Source organism: Falco peregrinus, chromosome 14 (genome assembly GCF_023634155.1).
Source record: "Falco peregrinus isolate bFalPer1 chromosome 14, bFalPer1.pri, whole genome shotgun sequence".
In the NCBI taxonomy this organism is placed as follows: Eukaryota; Metazoa; Chordata; class Aves; order Falconiformes; family Falconidae; genus Falco; species Falco peregrinus.
In genome coordinates, this window is record NC_073734.1 from 21,678,975 (window position 1) to 21,704,623 (window position 25,649).

The 25,649-nt window shown below is 39.7% G+C and overlaps 1 protein-coding gene and 1 long non-coding RNA gene across 8 annotated transcripts in view; one reads left to right on the plus strand and one right to left on the minus strand.

Annotated features, from left to right (window-relative positions):
* LOC129785618 (uncharacterized) overlaps positions 1-25,649 on the minus strand; it is a 786,935-nt gene that overhangs the window by 544,874 nt on the left and 216,412 nt on the right. The window lies entirely within an intron of this gene.
* The window catches only part of MMP2 (matrix metallopeptidase 2), a 35,605-nt gene continuing 13,511 nt past the window's right edge, over positions 3,556-25,649 (plus strand). Inside the window, exons 1-9 of the mRNA XM_005238887.3 lie at positions 3,556-3,882; positions 8,163-8,389; positions 9,781-9,929; positions 12,069-12,197; positions 13,821-13,994; positions 19,787-19,960; positions 21,952-22,125; positions 23,226-23,381; positions 25,154-25,295. Of these exons, the coding sequence (XP_005238944.1) occupies positions 3,739-3,882; positions 8,163-8,389; positions 9,781-9,929; positions 12,069-12,197; positions 13,821-13,994; positions 19,787-19,960; positions 21,952-22,125; positions 23,226-23,381; positions 25,154-25,295 (1,469 nt within the window). The 5' untranslated portion in view covers positions 3,556-3,738. The remainder of the gene's footprint in view (positions 3,883-8,162; positions 8,390-9,780; positions 9,930-12,068; positions 12,198-13,820; positions 13,995-19,786; positions 19,961-21,951; positions 22,126-23,225; positions 23,382-25,153; positions 25,296-25,649) is intronic.

Here is a 25,649-nt window from a genome sequence, read left to right on the forward strand (position 1 = left end):
TCAAAAGAGGCATTTGCCATCTCAGACTGTGTGGTTTCTGCCATACAGTTCCTATTAATGCATGAAAGTAGGCATTTAAAAAGCAAATCTGGCATCTTGCTCATGAAGTAGATGGTTTAAAATTTTCAATATGGAGTGGTTCTAACCTGAAACAAACACACGAACTAGAGAGGGGCTTTTTTGACTCAAGAAAGATAGATTAATATATAAATCAAATAAATATTTTATTTCAAGTAGAAGTTATACGCAACAGTGAAATGATTTTTTTCCACCGAAAAAAAAAATAATATGTGAAAGGGCAGTAAAGGCTGTAGTTGTAGTTATAAGTGGCCATTTCCTGTAGCTGATCCAGAGGTAGTATCTATCTACATAGACAGAATATGTTACGGAGTGAGTGTTAAGGTAAGAGAAAGGAGCTCCAGGTTACTGTTTCAGCTCTCCCATAAAGTTGGCAGATGGCCTTGTGTTCTCTTCCCCAGGGGACTTTTTCCTCTTTGTTTTGTATTGCTTCTTCCCTTAATTTTTAACTTCCAGGAATCTATTCAGAAGTCACTAATTAATGTTAGAGGTAATGTCTTCAGAGCATAAAGTGTCGAGGAATGTTTATGCACTAAACATTAACAGTGGTTAAACCATTAACCTGTCAGTGTCAAAACACATCAGTTCAAATGGTTCAGTCTGTCCCCCTGATTTTAAGCTTATCTAGTTTGAGAACAGAAACCACATCATACCATGTCTTTTCAAATTCAGCAAGAGTATTTCAGGCTGCAACAGACCTCAGGAAGCCATCTAGCCCAACCTCTGGCTAAAGCAGAGGCCTGCCAGCAGCAGAATTTCCCTCCTTTCAGGATTTAGCACCACCGCCTTCCTCGTCTGTGAAAGCAGCACCTCTGTGGCAGATCGAGAACAGGATGATCCCACAGAGCTTTAAGTATAAGGAGATGAGTAACATTTTACCCCAAATTTATTCGTAATACAACAGAACACCCGCTCTCACAAAGTGCCACGAGCGTGTATTTTGCTTTGCTTATCTGAAAGTGGGCACTTTAGCTAGGATCTTGTGAGCCGGTACTGATCACGTGGATCTCATGGAAGAGAATCCCTGTAACTGAACGGTCAGACACTCAGTATATTGGTTCGCCCCTTACCCATTCACCCCACACCCATAAATCCAATATTCCATTATGTATTACATTTCCTAATTGAACACAACTTGCTGAACTGCTCACTCGCTGAAGGAATACCAGGAAAGCAGTTTACCAGCAAAACTGCAATCCAAGGTGAGAATCAGCGCTTCACTGCAGGTCTGTATGGTTTCTGTTGCTTTGCCAATGTTTTTGAGGAAACGTATGTAGAAGGTGACTTCAACCTAGCCTCACTGCCAGCAAAGGCAAGCAACAAAATACAGTGAGATTTTCAAACTGCACGGACCTCACAGTCCATTCAAAAGCTCCCTCATCCATTTCTGATTTGACGTTCAGTAGGACACACTGAGAACTGAGCATTCATGAAGTGTCAGTGAGGCTTCTGAGTGCAACAGGAATGTGCCAAGACACACGTGGCTTTAAGTGGCTTCACTGCACTACCCTTCTAAATGAAAGCTACGAACCCATAATAACTTACATTAAAATTCTTTAAAAAATGATGTGGTTCCTATGCTTTAAGATTTACATCAGCCCTTGACCTAATGCAGAGCACAGAAATAACTGCAAAATCTTGTGAAAAAGCACATAATATTTTTACTTGCTTAAATAAGGAGACACTAAGAGTAACTTGGTACGTCTAGTGAAGGCTTTCTTAGCTTTTGTTCTCTCACAGTTTCACGTGGCCAAACACAAATATGAGCTGTCATCACAAACAAAGCAGGAGAGTCATTCCCCACAACCATGTGCAGGGCTGTGGAAAAACTGGATCATATGTCCAGAACTGCCGCTTATTAAGGCAACTCTCAGAAATGATTGTGGTTTTTTGCTGATGGGGAAAAGCTAAAAAAGAAAAGAAGATATAATTTCAAAGCTGAACTGTTAGGGGAAAGTTGTCCACTGTAACTCAAGTTGGAATCATAGATGAGAGAATGAGAGGGCATAAAAAAAAGCTACTTGCTTACAAAAAAAGCTGCATTCATGTACAAAGCTCCTGTAACTCCTCTTTCCCTCTCGAGCATTAAGTGCTGCTTCCCATGGTTGATTCTCCCAACGGCTGTGCATACAGCTGCTGTGTTGGGTTGTCAATGAAACTATATGGACAGCAAAAAGCTCCTGCTAACGCTTTCTCTCTGAATCCCTCAGCTCACCCTTTGAAATCCTTGCCTTCACATAAGACTATTCAGTTCATGGATGATGGGGACGCAGTTAGCAAAATAGCTTGATATTAGCATAAATCAAAGAATTGTTCATATTAACTATTTACAATCGAATATCAAAATATTATGAGTAAACACCAAACACCAGCAAAGCATTTCCCTTTCATTAACAGCCCTGTTTGGAAGCGAGAGTCGTATCTGGAAACTTTCATTTAACATTCAGTGGAAATCTGTGACAACCTTTATGCTGACACACAGCTCAGAGGAACTGTGATGGCTGGACTCACGCTTAATAGAAACTGTAGACACTTGGCTGGCCAGAACACAGTTTGCATTCATGCAGGATTGCCAGCCTCCCATCTTAAAAAGTCATGAGCCAAGCCCCTAGATTAGGGATATTCAGCTACAAAAATGTTCCTCTTGTAATAACATCTCAAAGCAGGCAATATTATGAATGGCACAATAAAAAGAGTGTCCACGACAATGGCCATATTTACACCAAAATTTCAGACTAAGGCAGCTGCACCAGGGGACCAAATCCCCATCATAAGCAAACCCTGAATTTTGTACAACTCCCTCAACGTTAATTATTGGTAATAATTTCTATTGCTGAATCTGCCTAATTCTCTCTCACCTTGCAGATTAAGGTCATACGCCATGCCTGCTGGTGGCAAAGACTCCAGCTGGTTCTGAACCCAAACAAGCCACAAGAATGTTAATCAGAGCTCTGCACGTTCTGCACAGGCGGGGGGGGAGCAGCGCCCACACAAAGTGCGGGTGAGCCCTATGGACACAAACCTACGGTCTGTGGAGCCCGAGCAGGACAAGAAGCCTCACTCGGCTGCGCTGGCCTGTGCAGGGTCTGCCTCAAAATCCATAATCAAAATGTTTACTGTAAGGCACTGCGTAGGAGTGTAACCACATATGATTAAAGCAGATTATTATGTCTGTGGCAAAAAAATGGGCTAAAAAATAATAAAAATACTTAGCCAGGAAAATAATGTTTAGGAATGTATTTATTTTTTTATGTAAAATATGTGGGACACTAAATCTTCCAGATTAAGTCAGATTTTGCTTTTTTTTTTCTGCTCTCTGGCATAACTAAATGCTTTCATATATGCAAATGAGGAGAAAATGTGGCCTCTTTCAGCAGTAATAAGTATCTCCTGTTGCTACCTTAAAATCACAGCAATCACATCTGGTAACTGCCCTTTTCTCATGTTTCCACTAGTTTTCAGACTTCCTCTTGTGGTAGCTTGAGACTGCGCATCTGGATGTTTTAAACATACAAAGGAATTGCTAGAGCAAGCAAAAGAGAAAACGGTGCAGAGAGTTAAGATGTTCAGATAAGCAACTGGTACATTGTGCAGCTAAAGTAACGGCCAGGCAGTTGGGGAAAAGCTTTTTGCAAAGAGGAGAGCACAAGTTTAGGCAGAATGAAGACTCACGTTGTCTGTGGCTTCACTTTTAAAGTTCTATTAATCCAAGTATATCTTTTGAGCAAAACTTTAGCTGCACCATCACCAATCATTAAGTTTCCTGGAGACAGCACTCCCAAAACAGACAAAGAACTAGCAGTGGTAAGTGTTGGTTTCATCTTTGCTTCAGATTTATATTGTTGTTTCATAAGCAGATGTTTCTTTCTTGTTTCAGCTGAGGGTAAGGAATGACTGTAGCATTCTCTCCCTGGAATCTCTGGAAGTGCTAGCTAGCTAGCAAAGGTATCAGCTTTCAAAAGTTAAAACTACAGCCAAGTAATGTTTCCTCTCTTAAAATTTTTAAAGCTGGCAAAGAAAGTATATTTTTTTTTTTCTTAAGTTTGAACATACAAAATAATTTCATTAAATCATCGTGACTGTAATCAAAAGATTGCAATGGTAAGTGGGGAGAAGGGTAAATAAGCGACATCTAATTTTTTTACTTAAATGAAGTAGAAGTGAGGGGCTGTCGAGACACTCAATGCATGTATTGCAGCTTTCAGAAGTTTGTTTTCCAGATTGCCGTGCATTGCATAAACACAGCTTTAAGGGACAATTACAATTGAAAGCTGGCTCAAGTTTCTGAAGCCATTGTGACTAGTTTTGACTTCAGAAAAAAAAATCTCCTCAGAGGTTTAAAGAAATATTTTTTTTCCAAATTCAATCTGGAACAAAAAAAAAAAAAAGGAGTTTGGATTTCTGTGACATTAGCAAATTATAGCTATAACTCTACAGCAATCTAACCTTATTTTAGCACTGTGGACCTTCATAAAAATGACATTATGGGGAAGTCCATTTAAGGGGAGATTGAGATGGATTATCCTTATTTTAGCATGTAAATTATAGACATTTCTCTTCTTCAGCAGTAAGTCCATTTTAAGGAAGATTGAGATAAATTATTCTTATTTTAGGACACAGAGGTCTGAAAGTTGGTCACTTTTCTTTAGGAGTTGGTGTGCATCTTGGGAAAGCTTGCCAGGTTACAGAAGGTCTGGGGGAGGGTAGAGAGAGAATTTCCAGATGGGAGCTGTAGCGGAAAGTTTAGGAAAAACAGACAAACTGACCCAAAAAGGGCACTCCTCAGCCTTTAACAAGACAAATTCACCCAAGGTTTTGCCTTAGCAGCACAGCAGCCAGGGGATGGGGGGGCAGTGCATGTGGTAGAGGAGTGTGGGGTCCCACATGTCTCATAGTCATTTAACCACTCTTAAATAATCTGTTTTCTCAGACACAGTCAGGCTTTTATTCAATTACAGCAATCCACATCTCCCCTCATCTCTGTTTCTTTTGAACAACCTATTTATTATGTGTATTCAGGGGAAAATTACAAGCTGGTTTAACACTGCAGTTGTCCTTTGTCTTCCTCGTAGTATTCTTGGGTAATGCTAACTGGCTGCCTTTCCCTCACACCCTCCATCGCAGCAGCCCCAACACTCAGCATCAGAACACAAATTGCTATGTTGCAGCTGGACCCTGTTTCATTAATGGGCTGGATCAAAATTCCAGATCACCATAGCTCCCTGCTGACTCTGGGGAAACTGAATTTCACAGCCTAGGCCAAGATGTGGTTTACATAGACACTACATTTTCTTCAAGATTCTCTTCTCATAGAACAGCTGGTTATGTTCATTTCTCATCTTGAGTAAAATCTCCATTTTAGGAAAAACTGAGAGGGATTAGCTTTTTATTTACAATCCTAGAAGTAAAATTATTTACCATGCCTCATTTTATATTTTTGAGTGTCTTTCTTACTCCCAAACCTAAAATGGCAAGAGCAGCATCCTGCTTCTTCAGTACCCTTCAGTTCTGAAGGTACAGTCTGTATCATGGTACCTCCTTGGGAGATGCAAACAGAAGGACAAGGAAACCTATCCAACTGCATTAAAATGAAAATCAGGATAAGAACAGATCCTCTAACCTGGCTTCTTTGATTATGTTCTTAATATATTTCACATAATTTCCAGCAAGCCCCATTAACTATCTGAAGAAAGAACTTAGTGGTAGTGAATGTGAACCCATTCTGCGTCTGTTGTCAGCGCCACAGTCTCCACTGGAGAAATACCACATCAGAAGCCATAAAAATCACAGAAACTCGGCATCCTCTGTGCTTAGTCAGTAGGTGGATGGAGGACCTTCTGAAGGAAATGGTGTAACATCTTGATTAAATCCTTTCTCTGAGTAAGCTCTGAACCATTTCCAGGCTAGATGAGGTACGCCTGGACTTAATGAGGGTGGTGGTGAAATCCAGGCTTTACCAACTGCAGTCATCAAATATCCTTTGCTACATTTTGCTGATGTAGTGGTCTTATTCCAGTCTCCTGGGTGAACTTCAGTCAATTAATCAGATACATAAAAAGTAAGGTTTCCCTCAGGAATACTTTCTGGCACAAGAACTTAAATGTGCAGTCAATTTTGTCAGGCTTCTTGTAATCCTCAGTTAGAAATAATTTTCCCTGATATTTATGACATATTTTTTGGCAAATACACCTTTACCTTATGCAGGGTGTTTTCCTGTCTTAGATTGGTAGTTAATATTTTGGATACAATACCTGAAGGATGCTTCTTCCTCTGCTACAGACATTTTTACTGGAAAGATCAGTAACTTGCAACCTTCCTGTCTGACAGCATCACTGGCAAGGGCACCTCTCAGCTCCATGCCATGCTAAGCGCCAGTTTGGGAACACCTGCTGTTCGACATAGCTGTAGCTTTTAGAGCCAGGCATAAATATGGCAAACCCAGAGAAGAGCACTTATTTCCTGAAATCTCCATGCAAGAGAACTGTAAGATTCATTTTACTGGGTAAAGCCTACAACTCCAGATAGTTTAGTCAAGCTGTTTAGAACCTGTGAATGAAAATAATTAGATAATGATAGGTTATTACTGTTACAGAAGTACCCAAACTAATATTCTCATAATCCATTTATCTGCTCCTCAGTGAGGATATAAATTCAACAATGTGAAGCTGTATATCATCTGAACAGCGTGACTAAGTCTACCTGTGCGACAGTCAAAGCTAAGGCAGCAGCTTGAGCTACAGGTTTTCTCCAATTCAGTCTGGATCCAACACTGAATGCAACCCCTCTAGGCAGCCAGCAGCTGGCCATGTTTGTTAGCCTCCAGTTAGGAACAGAGTTGATATAGGATTTTAGACAGTTGCTGAAGATGTAACTTCTTGTCACTCATTTTCATCTGAATGACTACGTTTTCCTGGCAGGTTTCACCTCCTGCTAGGGACTGCCAGGCATTCTCTCAGGGCTGCTCCCCACCCCAAGAAGCTCACAGTTATTCTGCCAGCCGACACTGAACTTACGGGGAAAAAATACTAACTTGCCTGTGTGATCCCACTTGTTTGTGGCACAGAAGGTGGGGACCATGTATGGGTAATCAGGACCACAGCTGTTTATCTACAATTTAGTTTAACATAAATATACAACTTACCAACACACATCTGAAAGTCACGGCTGCTTACCCAGACCAGCTGGCAGGGAGCACACCAACTCATTGCTCTGCCAGGATTAGAGGCAGCAGCAAACAACAGACTTTGTTTGTTTAATTGCACTACACCTGCTAATTAGGTCATGCTGATTAAAATGGAAAGTGGAGGAGTGTTGGGTGGGTATTAATTTAGGTAAGAGATTAAAATAATGGGATCTGCACTGCCTTTTTGATCCTTTATGACCAGTGTTTTCTAAGGAGAGAGAATTTTGTAATCTGCCACCATGGTTGTATCAGAGAGATCAGTCTGGCCATAATCTGCTGGAGCATTCAGTGGAGATTTAAATATGCAGATATTGTTTGGCTGCAGTGTCCAGGCAACGGAGATGTTACTGAGGACCACCATCCTCAGGTCTTTGCAATGTTTGACTCAAAAGCAATCACACGCCACATTCAAATAGCTCTATGCAGTTTGAATAAACAATGCTTTTTTTCTTTTCAATTAACGTGGTCTCATTTGTGTGGCTGCTTTGATACCTTGACAAGTTTCTCAATAATCCAGAGTCTTCCAAGAAAAAAAATACACAAAATCTAAAACTGTAAGCAGATTTATACATCATAAATAAACCTAAAAAGATAAACCTATTTTTACTTTGTAGTTCTACATTAAAGCTCTATGCTCTACTTACTAAGAAAGCAATTCATTAAGTAAAGGTGATAGCTAATAGTGGAGATGATTGCTTAATTAGCCATGTTGTGTGATCAAGGATGGTTTGTGTCAATTAAGGAGATTCTGCTGGTCTCTCAGTTACTAATAATAGTAATTCTGAAAAGAAAACTTGCAAATTATGGATGGAAAGATATCATGGTATTACAGTATTTATTTGTAATGATTAACTAGTTCTTTTATGAATTTTAAGTCTTTGTTCTGTGCTTTTTTTCCAAGCAATACCTGAATAAATACTATGGGTGCCCAAAAGACAACTGCAATTTATTTGTCCTGAAAGACACTCTGAAGAAAATGCAGAAATTTTTTGGGCTGCCTGAAACAGGAGATTTGGATCAAAATACTATTGAGACAATGAAGAAACCCCGCTGTGGTAACCCAGATGTAGCTAATTACAACTTCTTTCCAAGGAAGCCAAAATGGGAAAAGAATCATATAACATACAGGTACTGACTGGTGATGTTGGGTTTTGCTCACGTACAAACATAGTGCTTTTAAGAATGAATCAAACAAGACACTTAGAAGCGGAGTAGCTGCTCAGAGGGCTGGATGGGATTTCTTGAATTAGAATCTCCTTGTATTTGGATAACTACCGCATGCTTTAGCATTGTAGAATTTCAGAAATAATCATCTAAAGATCAACTTTATGGTTCTGATTGAGACTAAAGAGGTTTTGGCTTTTTTTTTTGCTTTGCTGCAAGCATCCTAAGGGAACTGGAGCAGGGGTATCTCACCTGCCCATCTGCTCAGCGAGGACCACCAGTACTTACTGACTGCAGAGGCCATGTAGGAGGACAAACTCCTCTGCATTCAGCAGCCATAAAAATGGAGTTCATCAAATAAATTTTAAAACAAAACAATCGCATTTCAGTTATATACAGACATGATTTAAAGCAAGCCTATTGCAATAGGTTTGGCGTGTTTTAAGTTCTTACTCTTACTCTGAAGAGTTAGGGACTAACATGGCTCTCATTGAAGTCAATAATAAAAAAAATCCGATTACCTTAGGTGGTCCAGGAACAAACTAGTATCAATGAGAACAAACAGATTTATCTTAGCTGCTTGACTTGGTCTGCTGTTTCCTCACAAGTTATGACTCAAAGCATCCCTCATGCTGCAACTAGCCTAATAAACACTGAAAAAACCCATAGCAGCTCTCGTAGCCCCCATTTGCTGATGTGCTTTCTCTGATTTGTCCTCATTCTCCTCAGGCACAAAGTGGTTTCCCTCACTATGCACAGCCCCAGCAGCAAAGAATTGGAAACCCATCTTCACGTGGAGGTTGTCTGGCTATAATGTATGGCACTAAGAAGTCCAATTAAAATCTATGAAAAAAGCAATGCACTAAAGAGTTTGTGCCTTTCCCATGCCAGGCCTATGGCTCCATCCCACATGCTTTTACCTCCTATTTCCCCACATATCCTATCGCCAATGTAACCGGTACACTGGTGAAGGACTAACATTCCTTCAATACTGCAACAATACTGGGCTCTTTTTCTGGCAAATAATTTTTATGTATCAAGATGTGTTCACGTTTTAAATGTCAGTATGACTTGCTAGCACCTCAGTTTTGTGCAAGGCCCACTGCCACGCAGGCCTTACAGCCTCTGGCTATATAGTTTTTTTTCATACTGCTGTGTCAATTCCGAAGGAAAATAAATAGTAAGTACCGCATCTAAACACATCTCTGAATGGAAGAAAAGTGTTTAGACCTCATGTGCAGCCATGTTACCTCTTAACTGGTTTCACTACTGAGTCTACTCAGTGTTTTGATCAGTAAACAACAAAAACTGGGAGGGGGGTTATGTGTTATTTAACTCTTGCTTTTACCTCCAAGGATTATAGGCTATACCCCGGATTTGGATCCTGAGACGGTAGATGATGCCTTTGCTCGAGCCTTTCAAGTCTGGAGTGATGTCACGCCACTGAGATTTAACCGAATAAACGATGGAGAAGCAGACATTATGATTAATTTTGGCCGATGGGGTATATCTTTCTATTTTTACATATGTTTTTGGTTTAGTTCCTTTCATTAATCCTTAGTATTGGAATGATCTTCCCTCAATAAATAGTACACGTGAGCCTTTCTGGCAAACCTTGTCCTAGTTTGCACTTGGCTTATACAGGCTAAGATCTAATTTCACTAAGATGTTTTTTTTTCTTTCTTATACGAGAGAGAGAGAGAGAAGTATTTATAAAATATTCTTATACCATATTTATCTTCTCAAAAGACAATTGCTAGAGGCAACATATTATATTTAGGTTTACAAATCAGAAATAGAACTGGGAAATATTGGTATAGACCTTTAGATGATGTGAGCTGGCTTCCTGCCACAGAAGAGAATGGAATGTCATTGCACTGTTTATTTATAGCTCTGTAATCAGTTTTCCAGTGACAGTGGTGGAGGTCCTAACATCTTGGAGCTTAAAAATGGACCTATGGCTTTCAATTTTCACTCTATAGCTGGTCTCAGTTCTTTTGCATAGCAGAATGCAGGCTTCCAATGCATTCTTCGGTGTCTTGAGGAATTTAAAAATACGGATGGTAAGCGGAGTTCTGGTTTGAGTCCAGCTGATGATGGGTGTCCTGATTAATTTTTGTTGTACATGCCTTTTCAATTAATTTTGGCTTCCCCTGAAAGAACGTTTATAGCTTTTCAGTGTAAACCTGGGGCATTTTAACTTCTTACAGACAGTCACAGAATTTTTAATACTAATGAAGATACTGTGCAGCCAATCACTTGGGAGGTAGACTTTGGAAATCAAGTGAGCAGTTCAAAGAATAACTGAGCTCTTTGTAAAAGCCTCCATTTCAAGCTGGTTTTCTTTGCTTTAGCTACTGATGAGTTGACCTCAAAAGCTTGAGAGATTCTGTACAGAACTCAAAACTCCAGATCCTCATCCAGGCTGGCTTGGTTTGCAAAAAAGAAGTCTTACAAAAGCAGAAGTGTTTCTGCTGGTTTTAGTCCTTGCTGGTTATAGTCAGCTCAGAAACAGTGGGACGAGATCTTCTTCCACATTCATTCATGCTTATCACTTCATGTCACATTCACAGGAGCTGGGACATGCACGATTTTTTTTTAGTTTTTAAGCTTTCTCTTAAGCAAAGGATGTGCTTTGAAATAAATGGGGATAAAGCACCTAATACATGTCAAAACCTTCTCCTTGAGAACTGACACACTAGTCTACTGAAATGAGTGAACTGAACTAGCATTAAGAGAGTGACACCGGCACGGAATCAGTGTAACAGAGTAGAGAATCAGGCCTGTGTATTTAGGGCTTCTGTTAAATGGCAAGACATCAGACCGAAAGGCCTGAAATGATGCAACTGGAGATGCTGGCAGCCAGCTTTGATGCACAGGTCAGTGTGGTGGGAAAGCTATGAATACCAGGGTTATGCCCTTGCCAGCCTGCCTTGCCCACACGTGGTGTACTTCCAAGAAAAGCCTACAGTGTAATAACAGGAGAGCTACTTAACCTGCTGCTGCCCTGTGAGCTGCCCGAGTCTCAGAATAGTTGATGTGGAGGAGGAATAGGCTCATTCACAGGAATCAAGAGCACTGAGTAAGAGCTGGCTTTCTGGAGGCCCACTGCTGGGACACTCAGCTTTCCTGCTTGAAGTAGTTAGCACCCTGCACAAAGGAAAGAGCACAGTAGTCTGAGGTGCTGCAGAAAAAGAGTAGCCTGCAAAAAGAAATCTGCCTTTACTTTCCAATCTCTGTGCTGGAGACTGATAGGAATTATCTGAAAATACCCCTCATCTGCAATGTCCGTTTTACAGCTCCCTCCCAGTCTCCATTGAGAAACAGCAATGTGTATGCAGTCATACATTCAATGTACAATATTTCACTGTTCTTCACTATCTTTGATTTCTGTCCACAATACTTACGAGATATAAATTAACATGCTGTGACAACTGCAGTACTGACACTTCATATTCTTTGTAAGAACTGGCTGCTTCTCTTCTGGTTCAGTCTTGCCAGAAAAACCCATACCAATAAAGTCACTCAAGTATTCTGCTGCTGTCTTGGGTGGGAAAGTACACATGATAATCATAATCCATGTACAGACTCTGACAGAGCTGAGGTCATTCGAAACTGCTCTTTTTTTTTCTGCTGCCTGCAGAACATGGTGATGGCTATCCATTTGACGGCAAAGACGGTCTCCTGGCTCATGCCTTTGCACCGGGGCCAGGAATTGGAGGAGACTCCCACTTTGATGATGATGAACTGTGGACTCTTGGAGAAGGGCAAGGTACCAGACTTTTTAATGGTTTAGAACATATGGCCTGCTGGCTGCTATGGGTTTTTTTATGCTGTTTCAGGCACTGCACTGAATGTCTTCATTGACATGTCAAGAAATGTTAGGGGATGAAAATTAATTAACACAATTTAAATTGGTATCTACGACCTGTTTATATGATTCCTAAAAAAATGTTATCTAGGATTTCCCTTTCTCTTCCTGTACTGTTGCCCCTTGAAAAACTGAATTAGTAACAGGCCTGATGCTGCACACCTTCATGAATTGTGGGAAAAGTAAAAAGCCACAACTACAATTTTGAATGTTTCAGTTTTCAGGGACTCAGGCTCAAACTAAAACATCTTCAAGTCCATTTGTAAGAGGCAGACTGATCGTTGTTTTTCTGCTGACATACCCTTTTTAAGATTCCTTAAGCTGTGGCTCCAGTTGTTAAAAATTGAACCACCCACCTGATTAAGTTTTTATATACTTGTGGTATCTGTCAAAAACAAATGGAATATAAATCCCTCATGCTGTTGACTGAAACAAAATTGACATCAAACACTGGATTAAGAACACCTCCAAGAATCTTTAACAGGCAAGCTGCCATGCCCTTCAGAAAAAAAACAACTGAAGTCCAGATACATCACATGCACTAGACAAACAAGACCAAGTAGTTTGGAACCTCTTTTTTTGGCTTGATCATTGCCATAATCATATAGTACTAATTGCAATTCTTCTATTGTAAAATAATTCAAAAAACTTGGAATAAGAATGCAAACTCATGTTTGCCTTTCATTTCAAATTCTACTTTTCTCAGCTGTCCTCCCACTGAAAAAAATAATTAAACTTCAATACCAGAATGGTCAACTGCCTTCTGTTTGGCTTTCTTTTAACTTCAGCAGAAGCACTGACTGGTAGCTGTGCTAGCTGGGCTAGGGCCCTGCCTCAGACTAACAACGAACCAGAGGAACCTGTTTTCCCTGTTAGTGGAAATACTGCACAAGCATCCAGTTAGTTATTGCCATTAAAAGAAATGCTATGGATAAGTGAATTACCTATACATTAACGTGTATTACAGCACCACTTCTGCAGTCATAAGGCTACACGTGACAAACTGAAATAAAGCCCAGGACCTGGGTGTGCCTGTGTTACCACCCTGTCCCCCAGTGCTGCAGCAGATCTCATTCAAGTCACATTGGAAATGCCAAAGTGGTTTATGAGGCACAAGGCATGTTCAGCTCATGCTCAGCTGCTGCCTGGAACCTTTCAAACTATACTGAACATTTTAGACCATATTACCAAAGAAATTAAATTACTAAATGTATTAACAGCATGTTTATAAGTTTGCCTTGCCATAGTAACAACAACATATATATTTTTCTGGGCGGATTTTAAGACTGTTCATTCTAACACTTTGCCATGAGTAATATCCATGTAATTCTTTCAAAATTACCAGTTATTATTTCAGCTATGAACATCTTGCCAATGGAGAGACCAGCAGCATATTGAATTTCAAAGTGGAAATTCAGCCTGCATTTCTATACCAGTATCCCTCAAGAAAAGATGTCCAGAAACTGTATTTTTTTTTATATCAGTTGGTGACTAATTTCACCACTGCATTTGTTCTCTTTACAGTGGTTAGAGTGAAGTACGGAAACGCAGATGGTGAATACTGCAAATTTCCCTTCTGGTTCAATGGCAAGGAATACACCAGTTGCACAGATGCTGGACGCAGCGATGGATTCCTCTGGTGTTCCACAACCAAAGACTTTGATGCAGATGGCAAATATGGATTTTGTCCCCATGAGTGTAAGTAGATCATTGTTTCTACTGGTTTTTTTTCCTGGTAGGCTGTTCCCTACTTATTTGCTCATCCACTATTTCTCATACTTTTTCCACTTCCTTTCTGGCAGATTTAGATTTACTGCTCTCGAGTATCTCCTCGGTATCTAAGCAGACAAAACTCCCTAAAGGTTCCCTTGGTGTAGGAGTCTGTAGCTGATGATAACCCAGGCAAGGCCTTTCTCTAAAAACGAGGACATACTGAAGATATGCCCAAAGCAATGTCAGCCCCATATATACATCAATGAACTACAAATTGAGTTTCATAAGCCAGGAAAGACAACCTCCTTTTAGAGTACAGATAGGGACAAATTTGGAGATGGAGCACACAAAATGACAGCAATATCTCCCTAAATTGCAGGCCATTCCACAAACAATTGAGATTGCACCTCCTTCCAGAGCAGTAACTGACAAAAACTAGCAGTTAAGGATGAAACCCATTAAGCCAAACGTCTATAACTCTGCATACCAACTTCACCAACTGGTGGCCCAGATCCTCTGACTCTAGGAGCCCTTTTAGTGCAACAGGACACTTATTGTCAAAAATCACCCTTTAAATGACCTCACACCATTTTTCAAAAGAAAAACGATTGAGTTGCAAGTGAGTATCTAAGCTGGTACAAAGTTATTTGTATGTTGATACATTGCAAATTGCTAGCCAGGAGAGCACTTGCATTTTTAGAATATAGTTTTTTATTTTTAATGAAGGTCTTAGGGCTCTTACTTACAAAGCAGTGCCAACAGCTCACTTTAGATACAGGAATGAGACTGTATGTCAGAAATCGTAACTCAGTATCTGTATAAAACTGCTAGAGGGTCTAGGAAAGCTAAGATCATGCTTAATTTCTAACTTTTTGGAATATGAACAGAATCCTCTGTTTCACAAGCAATTTATATATTTGGCAACACTTATTTACAGATTAGACAATGTGTATAATACTTTAATATAGCCATAACTTTAAAGAAATATACACCATATGATTATTATCTTTCAAATGGAATTATGACAATACGTTTGCTGTTAGGCATCAGGAACATGTGTTTATAGGCTTGCAAATCTTGGTGAGTCCATTGGATATAAGATCTCAGACAATATATTATTGTATGAATGTTAATTTGCTGTCCTGTGTATCACACAGCAGGAAACTTTTAGAGAAGAAATTGAGTATAATTGGCTGTAGCCTACTATGCTAATTTATCAGCAGTGAGAAGAGTAGAGAAGGTAAGGGCTTTTAGCCACTTGTTCCATCTCCTGTTTGCCAGCTCCAGTGCTGGCACCTATATTCACAGGTATTCCCAGTACTGCAGCTCCCCACATTCACTTTTTTCCCCTTTGCAGATAACCAGCTGCTATGAGCTTTTGGCAGCAGGGAGTGTTTCATCACTCTTGCTACCTTACATCCTGAGCAATGGATCCATGGGATCACTAAAACTCCTGCCTGCTACTGCTGTGTCGTAACAAATAATAAGAGAGTTATGAAAGAAAATGAAATAAAACAATGGAGCTTTTGTCAACTCATGCTAATCCTGCTTGGAACAGTACTAAATTTATTTATAATACTATGGCCGCACGCAGTCAGTACAAGAGAATAGAATGCAGAATGCTGAAAGAAAATTAGTGATGCTTAAGATGCAAAGCTAACAAAACAAGACATGGCCAGGGTTTTGCCAGGCCAGGAATGCACAAGAACAGCCCGGTATGTCCCAGGCAAGCCTCTACAAGTACTGTAAAAAAGCCAGTATATGTATTAATATGTATGTGTCAGTTTAATACATGTAATTTTTTGAAAGATCATAGATATGTGCATGTAGAAAAAGTTCAGATACCTTGTCTTCAAAACTTCTCTGGTATCCTCTTGTAGCCAAACACTAAATGGATTCCTGCTTGATAAATTTTGGGGATTTCTCAAGTTCATTTGCAAGACCATACATTTTCCAATATAAGGTTACACATTTTCTGCATCAGGATGCTAGTGGTTTACAAAGATAACCTGTTTTAGAACATACCAGTCTTCTAGACCTAATGTGGTAAAAAAGTATTCTTTAACTTCCAGAACCCTATTTGCCTGTGATAGATCACATCCAGAGCTGGCATCTACCATGATGACAGCTATTTATACAACTGTAGGGGATGAACACACAGGACTGTGAACTTTTAACACACTTCAGTTCATAAAAAAAAAATAAATTAAATAAATTAACAATAGTTACATGACTTTCAGAACTAGCTTCTTTAGCCTAACATTTACTTCAGTAGATTATAAGCATGTACATGCACATACACCCCCACCCCCGATTATTATTTCCTAAAACTTTGCCATCTCTTTCATCCCCCACCTTTCCCCAAATCTCCTCTCCCTCAGGTTAATTCTTCTGGCCAAAAAAGAGCAAAATTGGGCTTATTTCTTTGAAATACTTTAAATGCTCAGATATAGTCAGAATGAAGCCCAAATTATAGAACAAACCAAGATTCACATACCCTGACTAATACCTTTATAAAACTGAAATTCATACAAGACTGAAAACTTAAGCAGTGAAGCTCTCTCCGGGAGAGTTTGTTCTGGAAGTTGATGCTCCTGGAAATGCTCGTGTCAAGGTTCTGAAACAGAAGGGAAGGGTTTCAGCCTTTTGTTTCTGATGTATTTGTTTCGCAAGATCCTCGAACAGTTATACACAGATGTTTCTTATTAAATTCAGAGTGGCATTGTTCACTTATTATTCCAAGACCCCATATGCTAAACCCCAGCTAATAAATTCAGATAGGCAAGGATTTACATCATAGACTCTGTGTTGGGGGGCAACCTTCCTAGTTGCCAGTGTTTGTTTCTCTCCTATTTAATTCACTGAAGCTAGTTTCAATTCTTCTTGTTATAGAGCCACCCTGCATATTTGGAAACATTTTTAAAGCTATGCTGTTGCATCAGACTCTTCTAAAGTTCATCCCAGATCTTAATTTTGTAGATTCAACTATCACTTGTCAAAGCAGAAGAAGGGAAAGCAGAAAGTTATCTGCCTATTACTTAAATCTTACACAGGTGTGCTGAACCTCTCCTTTGCCATATGGGATCAAGGGATCTTGAATCTCTCTCTTTACCCAACCCCACGGATACTACAAGGAGTTTAAGCTCCTAACTTTGGTCCTCCAGTATCTAATGTTACTGAGACCTGTACTCTGCCTGTATCTCCCCCCCAGTGGTCACAGTTCTTGTAGGCTGCTGCTTGACTGCTCTCCCAGGGAGAACCTTCAGCAAGCTGCAGCTACTTCCACCTTGGAGCTGTGCCACAGGGTGTTTAGCAGTTTTCCAGCCTGAGGTTTCTGTACATCACAACTGGCTGATTTTTCTGGGAAAAGCTAACGGTGCAGTGCAGTGCAACTCACAGATTAGTAATGTCCAGCCTGAATCTGCTCTCACATCAGCATATCTTCACCGATTTTTAAATTGCTGAGCTTAGCGTGATGCAGAAAAAGAGTCAGGCCCTTTAAGGTCCCCTGACAAGTAAATAAAGCTTTTGTTTTGTTTTGGGGAATACTGACCTGGTCTCTGTCTTTAGCTTTCATTTACACTAAAGCAAATAATTTTCTAGTTAAGGCAGGGGGCAGGATTTGAAAACTTAAAACCATTGTTACCATCACATGATGAGAAACTGCATTTTGACTGTGACTCAGAAAGACTCCACACAAAGCAGTAAGAGACTGACTTTCCACAAGGTTTTTGCAACTTAACTACATTTAAACCAATAAAAAATGGCTATTAAAATACAGAGTTTGCCAGATCTAAAGCTGGAAGGAGCTCATGTGGTAAATGAGTCATCTAAACAATTCAGTTTAATTTTGCCTTCCAATCCTATCATTTCTTTGTTAAAAAGTCTTTCTACAATCACGATAGTCACAGTCCTAGTTAATGCACGATTCCTAACACTTCAGTAGGCAAGACAAAATGCAAACATTTGCAGCTTGCTCTCTTAGGGAGGCAGCGTATGTTATCTTTTGCCTAGAGACAGGACCTCTGCGTGGCTGCTTCCATGCCCGTGATGCAGAAGGATACAGATGAGAGCTTGGCCAGAACAGAAGTTCAGCAAACTGGTCCATGTGAGCCCGGACTGCAAAGCTTTGCAGAGCAGTCCTCTCCTTAGTGAGACTGGGATCTATTTCAGTAATTTACTGGTTCCTGCCCCTGATACTGTGGCCAATTACAGATTTAAGTGGAAAAGGCAAAATGAATCATCTGTGTCACAATATCCCATCATTAGAGTCCTTCCCTGTCTCTCTTCGGCCAGAAAAGGTCTAGCATTTTTATTCATTACTATTCTTAAAGGTGAAGCACACTCATAAACAATGTCTCTTTCCATCAATGTATCAGATTAAGCAAAAGCAAAGCCCCTCAAACCCTACACAAAGACATTATTATGGCTTTTTGGTCATCAAAAATGACAACAGCAAAGTCAGTAATAACCTGCCACCTTCCCACATACACACTGGGGTTTTAGCTGTAGCTTTAAACTGGGGGTAGGAGAGGCAGAAAGGTGTCCCCTTGCCTTACAAAATGCCACATCATGCACACTTGACATGGGGAATTCAAACAGATGTGTTTCATTCTGAGGTGCTGTTCTTAAATCTCAAGGGGAATTAGTGCATGGCTGCATGAAGGATTTTTGTCTGTTCAGTGCAAGGCCCGGCCCAGTTTGTTGCCCTCATGGTTTCCTCTCACTAGCACATGGCACTCAGACACTCTCCTACCATTAAGGATTCCCAGGGATACAGAGCAGCCAAGATAAGACAGAGCAGATTCACAAGACGTTAGATGCTCCAAGTCCCTGCATTTTCATGTAAATTTGGACATACGTTTTTTTAATATCAGCATGAGAGATTTTATCTGTCTTCCTCTAGACATTCCAGAAGGTTTACTAAAATCTTAAACCACGTCCCAGAACTCTTGACTCAGTTAAATCTGTACTCCATCCATGAGGGAGATTTCTGGTTCTCAGGGTTGAGCTCTGAGGCCTTGTTTGCGTATGTAGATGGCCAATAAATACCCCCTAGAAGACCAATACACTACCTTCAGGAACATTAACAAAGCCTCCGGTGTTCAGCTTTGTCGGAGGAGTCATATTTGTCCCCTCTTGCTTATCTATTGCGTGCCTGAGCCCAGCTGTGGGGATTCTTCGAAATGAGAAGCAAAGCCTAGAGGAAAAGTCTACAGGTTATTATCTGACTTGAACGCTAGTGTATGTCATCCCCTTAAAGAACCTGAAAATGTACACAGGTGGCCATCAGGAAAAACTGATCCGATTTGTCTGTGGCTCTGTACGAAGCTTGCCATTCTAGCTGACACTTTTGATCCAAGGTAAATGAATCAGCAGAGCACTAAGGAACATGAGTGACTTTCTCAGAATCCTTTTTCTAAGTGGTGTTGTCCAGAAGGGATGTTAATTCCATGTGATGAGACGGGCCATAAAGGATACACACAATGCAAACCACATTCAAACAGCTTGGTAGAATTTTCTTCACTCGCAGTTCATTTCTAAAGATCAATCACTCATTCTTTTCTATTCACTCGTGAGAATGTAACTTCCCTTTTCTGTCTTGCCAAGGCACTTCATTCTTGGTGTAAAATAGAGGTTCTAAGCGTGAACTGAACCATGCGCGATGGCTGTCTGATCTCTGTCAGGACCTTCACACATTGCTGTTGGCACATTGTGATTCCTTGTTGATATTGAATGTCACATGCTGACATTTTTCTCTTTCGTTCTCCCTACAGCACTTTTTACAATGGGCGGCAATGGTGACGGGCAGCCATGCAAATTTCCCTTTAAATTTCAAGGCCAGTCCTACGACCAGTGCACAACAGAAGGCAGGACAGATGGATACCGATGGTGTGGAACCACTGAAGACTATGATCGAGATAAGAAATATGGATTCTGTCCGGAGACTGGTATGAGGAATGTTGCTTGCATAACACAGTCTAATTTGTCATTGGATTTTTTTTTTTTACACCTTCACCAGAGCACACAAAAGTTGATGAGTTAGGCACAATTTCAGCATAGGTGCCCAAGGAAGTAACTAGGACAGGAGCAACCTTTGTAAATGATACGGTATGCCATAGCACACAAAGTTTATGAGGGATACACAAATGTCATTGAACCATAGCACTAAACGCCTACCACTGCAGGATATTTATGAGTAGATTACCATTTGTTAATGGCCTTGGAAGAGAAGTCTCATGTGGCAGAAGAAACCATGCATAATATTTTAGCTTAATACTTACCATTTACACTTGGAAAACAAAATCCTGTTAGTATGTTAAGCTTGAGCTAATAGATCTTTTCAGCAATTCAAAAGAAGTGATATGGTTTCGCCAGGAAAATAGATTTCTTCTTTCTTCCCAATTTTTTATACTTTTTAACAAGTTTTATTACATAGAGGAACAAAGATTAATTTATAGCCTTGTATAGCTTGGCAGGTGTAGAATTTTAGGATAGAGACCAGAGTCCCTTAAGTACTTAGATTGTGTAAGTAGAGCTATGGCAGTTCTAAAATCTCAGGCTTTTAACAGAGCCAAGGGGAAGCGACACTCCACCTGTAGCACCTGAAGCTACATTCGAACGTACATCCATCCTGGATTTTGAGTCTTTTGAAAGTGGCCTCACCAGTTAATGTATTGGTATTTGGCTTCCTGTTTCTTTTGATAACCAGGCGTAACCCTTCAACTTTACCTTACAGAACTTTAAAAAAAAAAATAAAAGAAAGGATCAGATTCGTTTTAACTTGCTACACAGTTAGGAAAAGAAAAATCTAAAGAACAGTTCAACAAAAGAACCAATATATCTAGAATCAATATTTCCACAGTCTCTATCACTGGAACCAAGAAATACGCCTATTTAAGTTTTTTTCCAGGTTAAAAGTTTTTTACTTGACACAGCTATGGGTTTGGGGTTTTTTTAATTAATTTCTCGCTTATTAACTAATAATAATGAATGAGAAAAAAAAATAATAAATAATTAGGGACACAACCAGCTTTGCCTCTGTGTTGCTCACTTGTACCTTCCCAGAAGACAGACCGTAATTTGAAAAGAACTGTAATTGCTAGGTAGCAGTGTAAATTAATTTAAATGAGTTTTATATTCTTTTCCTATTCTGTTTATGATACCCATTGTAAACTGTAATTTTAAATTTAGCTAAAGCATCTTCCCCCCGAAAATACTTGTACATGTATATACAAATGTTATTTCTTATCTATTACTGCCATGTACTACACAGATGAGAACACACTTAGCAGAAAAACGTACAAGTTTTTGCAAAAGTATTGGTAAAAAAAACAAAAAAAGGGTAAAAAAAATCCTCCACATTTGATATCCTTTTCTTTGGAAATATCTACAACTAAATGCTTTTAAACTGTACCCTGCTCTCAGTACAAAACAAGTCCTCCTTGATATGACTCCTCTTCTGGACCTTTTGGGTTTTTTTACTTCAAAGCTTATGTGTCGGTGGGACACCTACTGACCAGGTGGATATTCAATAGCCCTTAAACCTTTCTGAACACTAAACCTACCTTCAACCTATTTGAGACACTCTTTAAAACATCACCAGGAAAGACCACCAAAAGATACTTGCTATGCGAGCACCTTCCGCAAAACTGTAACTGCTGCTTCCTCAGAGCTGCGATCACCAGTCCAGGGCTCATTCTTATTCCGACCAAAACTATTGGCGAGTTCATTGCAATGGCAATGCCTATTTTTTTTCATTTTCTGTGTCAGACAACTTTCTTTTCAGATATTACTTTTAATGTCAGTCCATATGTTCTTAACAGGACCACAGATTTTCCACTTTCTTTTACAGTGTAGTTTAGCAGAAGATGCATCAGCTTAATCTCACAAAAGGGATTCCCTCCTCACTGTCACTGTATTTTTCTGGCATTTTCCATAGCCATGTCAACAGTTGGTGGAAATTCAGAGGGAGCCCCTTGTGTATTCCCCTTCATCTTCCTTGGGAATAAATATGAGTCCTGTACGAGTGCGGGTCGCAACGACGGCAAGCTGTGGTGTGCTTCTACCAGTAGCTATGATGACGACCGCAAGTGGGGCTTTTGTCCAGATCAAGGTAACGCAGTTTGTCAGAGCAATAAAATGGTAACAGCATATGGACCCCACCAATGACATCACACCTACGATGACGTCATTCTCATCACTACTGTCAGGGTACACTACTTCTCTCCACCCCGAAATCTGAGCAAAACCTCTACATTTAAATGTGAGACTACTGTTTAAGTGTCAAGTCTCAGAGCTCATCTGCCTCACGCAGATTTTCTAAAATTATATGGATGAAGTATACTTCCAAAACATAGACCCCAAAAACATTAAATAAATAAGTGTTTTTCTCAGCACCAGTTTTTCCTTCCAAGGCTAAAAGCCACAAGCACTATAGTATTTCACTTGTATGTAATAACTACATTCTGATATTGGCCAAATTAGGAACAAATGCTAAATGTAAAAAAAATTAGTAAATTTGTGACTGATATTGCTAAAGATAAAAATCTATATTTAAAAAAATAAGAGACAAGATAAAGTTTGTATGGTTAATTAGTTTTGTTAATCTTTGTCTTTATTCGTAACATGGGTAAAATTAAATACAGCAAAAGACTTTTTACACATTTACAAACAAATGGTAGATTCAGATTTTTCTTTTAGGAGGAAAGTAACCATCAAATTTCAGACACTGTTTGGGCATAATTGATAAAATGTCATCCTATGATAAAAGCTTTTTAACCTAACAATATTTGGTACAACACTACAGATACAGAGACCTGCTTACCACTTGCATGCCATTTCATGATGAAAAGTAAAATTTGAGGTCTAGATTGCAAATTTAATTCTGTGCTTAAAAAAAAAGTAGTTTGATTTTACTTCCTACACTTATCTTTTTTCACAGAAGTATTAAGACTGTGGTCAAAGTCACTTGCATGTGAGACAGCAGCAAATATCAACTACAGGAGAGGTTTTAGAATCTCTCTAATGAAATACCATTTCTGGCAACATGTACAACATTCAGCATTGGAGGCTGTAAATACTAATTATGATATTCATTATTGGGAGATTTTTTATGAGTAGCAAGGAAAATAAAATTATAAGACTATGAATAACCTGCATGATACACTTCTGTTTAGATGCAAGCAGCTAATACTATCCTGCTATGTTATCTAGGGTACAGTCTCTTCTTGGTTGCTGCTCATGAATTTGGCCATGCCATGGGATTAGAGCACTCTGAGGATCCAGGAGCTCTTATGGCCCCTATCTACACCTACACCAAGAACTTTCGACTTTCCCAGGATGACATTAAAGGGATCCAGGAGCTATACGGTAAAGTCCTCCCTCACCAACAGAACTCATCAGAAAAGCATGCAGCACAGATTGAGGTTTGGGACTCAGAACTTGCAGTAAATTACAGCCTGCACGATAACACCAGTGCCAGAAACATGCTCTATTCCTTCCTCCGTGCTTTGTTCTTGTTATTACTAGGGCTCCTACTTCAATTACGTATCACAATTTAACGATGAAGGATCACTAAATTTATTGAACTAACAGGAGCTCCAGAACTCTGCATAACCAAATCTTTAGATGAAAATTTCTAACACCTTTACTGGGACAATGAAATGCCGTGCTTTTCTCTAGCTTGAAATACCTGATGCGGGTGGGTTTGGGTGTCATTGTCTACAACACTCTGAGCTTTCCAGATCGCAACTCCCTGTAAGAGGCGAAGGACGTTGTTTTCTGTCCCAGCTCGGAAAGAGTTCATGTTGCCTTCCCACAACAATTCAAGCCATACAGTCACAATAACATTTGCAGAGAGTGTGAGAGCTGATACTTTGACATAAACATATTTGGAAAGCTCCTGGAGGAAAAAGTGGATTGAAGTATTTTTATGTTGCTACATCTTTAAAATTTATTATTTTCTCCACAGATACTCTTAGTAAAATGCATAAGTATTATTGTGGCTGAAGTTCCTCCCATGTATGTATTTTCTACCTTCTAGAGGCACAAGTATACCACAGTCAGTTAAGCAGTCAAAGAAAATCTATACCGTCTCTTTCTGTGCTTTTCACTTCTTAATCTTCCTAATTGTGACTATTATTCTACAGTATTCAACACCTATAGAAATGATAATAAGTATATACCAAAATGATTACACCACACGAGACACCTTTTTATCAAAAAACTGATTTGAATCTCCATTTTTAACTTGTTCTTAGCAGCTTTAATTAAGACTGGGAATTGAGACATGGGCAAGCTTAAGTGAGTTTTCTAAGCTCACACAAAGAAAGTATCTTTGTTAGAGTTCAGAGTATAACCCAGTTGTCTCAAGGCACACTTCAAAACCTGAAACTATCTTTCTTGCCTCTTTATGACTGATATAATCCTTTACAAACTGCTTTCTATATAACGTATTTTTAAAAAACTTTGTTTTCTTCCATTATTATTATCTCAAATCAGCTACACTCCACTTCGTTTCATACAGTAAATCAACCTGATGTCAATGTCTCATAAGGCAACACAGCAGCAACCAAATAATAAACCAAAATAAAATAAGCCAGATGGCAAAGGGCATGTTATGAAGAGCACATTTTGATTATTGATTGGGGCAGAAAGACATACAAATGGCTCAAAATGCATCTTTGTTACTTGCAAAACGTTGGCACTCCTAGAAAGAAGAGAAACCCACTTTGACGTCTCTCTCAGCAGAGTTGCCAATAATTTTGAATAGAAGGACTTTGAAAGGTGTTTCTTTTCTTTAGAAGCCAGTAAAATAAAAACTGTGATGTTACTATTTGAACCCAGTATAGTCACTTCTGAATACCTTTCAAATTAATTATGCAGCTCAACATGGATAGACAATCACACAGGCTCAGTGCCCTGAATGAGGCCACACAGCAGATTAAGGCAGGACTGGAACCTGAGGCCTTCTCAGCTGTACTCAACCACCCTTCTGAAAAGATTTTATTACAGGTTTTTTGTCCTTCAAGCACTGCCTCAAATTATTCCCCTTCTAGAAATTATGGTAGTTGATGTTCTCCATGTAACCTGTGCAGCACTGTATTTCAGAGTTAACAGAATATCTCTGTCCACCATTACAGAAGCGTCGACTGACGTCGAACCTGGACCAGGGCCAGGCCCACGTCCAACCCTTGGACCGGTCACTCCAGAGCTCTGCAAGCATGACATTGTGTTCGATGGAGTCGCACAAATTAGAGGAGAAACGTTTTTCTTCAAAGATAGGTAAGTGAGATAAATTGCTTACCAATGGGGCCTCAAGTGGAGGAATCTGTCAGACCTGTTCATCAAAATCTAGATATTTATTATCTGGCACAATCTCTGCCCTTTCTTTTGTGTGTTCAGAGACAGCAAAGTTTCTTAATGAAATCCTAAGGGAAAGAGATGGCAAATTCTGGTTTTATGGTTAAATAATATGGCTTTCTTTGCCACAAGGGTACACTGCTGGCTTGTGGTCAACTCGGTTTCCACCAGGACCCCCTAGGTCCTTTTTCACAAAGCTGCTTCCCAGCCTGTTGGCCCCCAGTATGCCCTGATGTTTGGGGTTGTTTCTTCCCAGGTGCATGACCTTCAACTGGT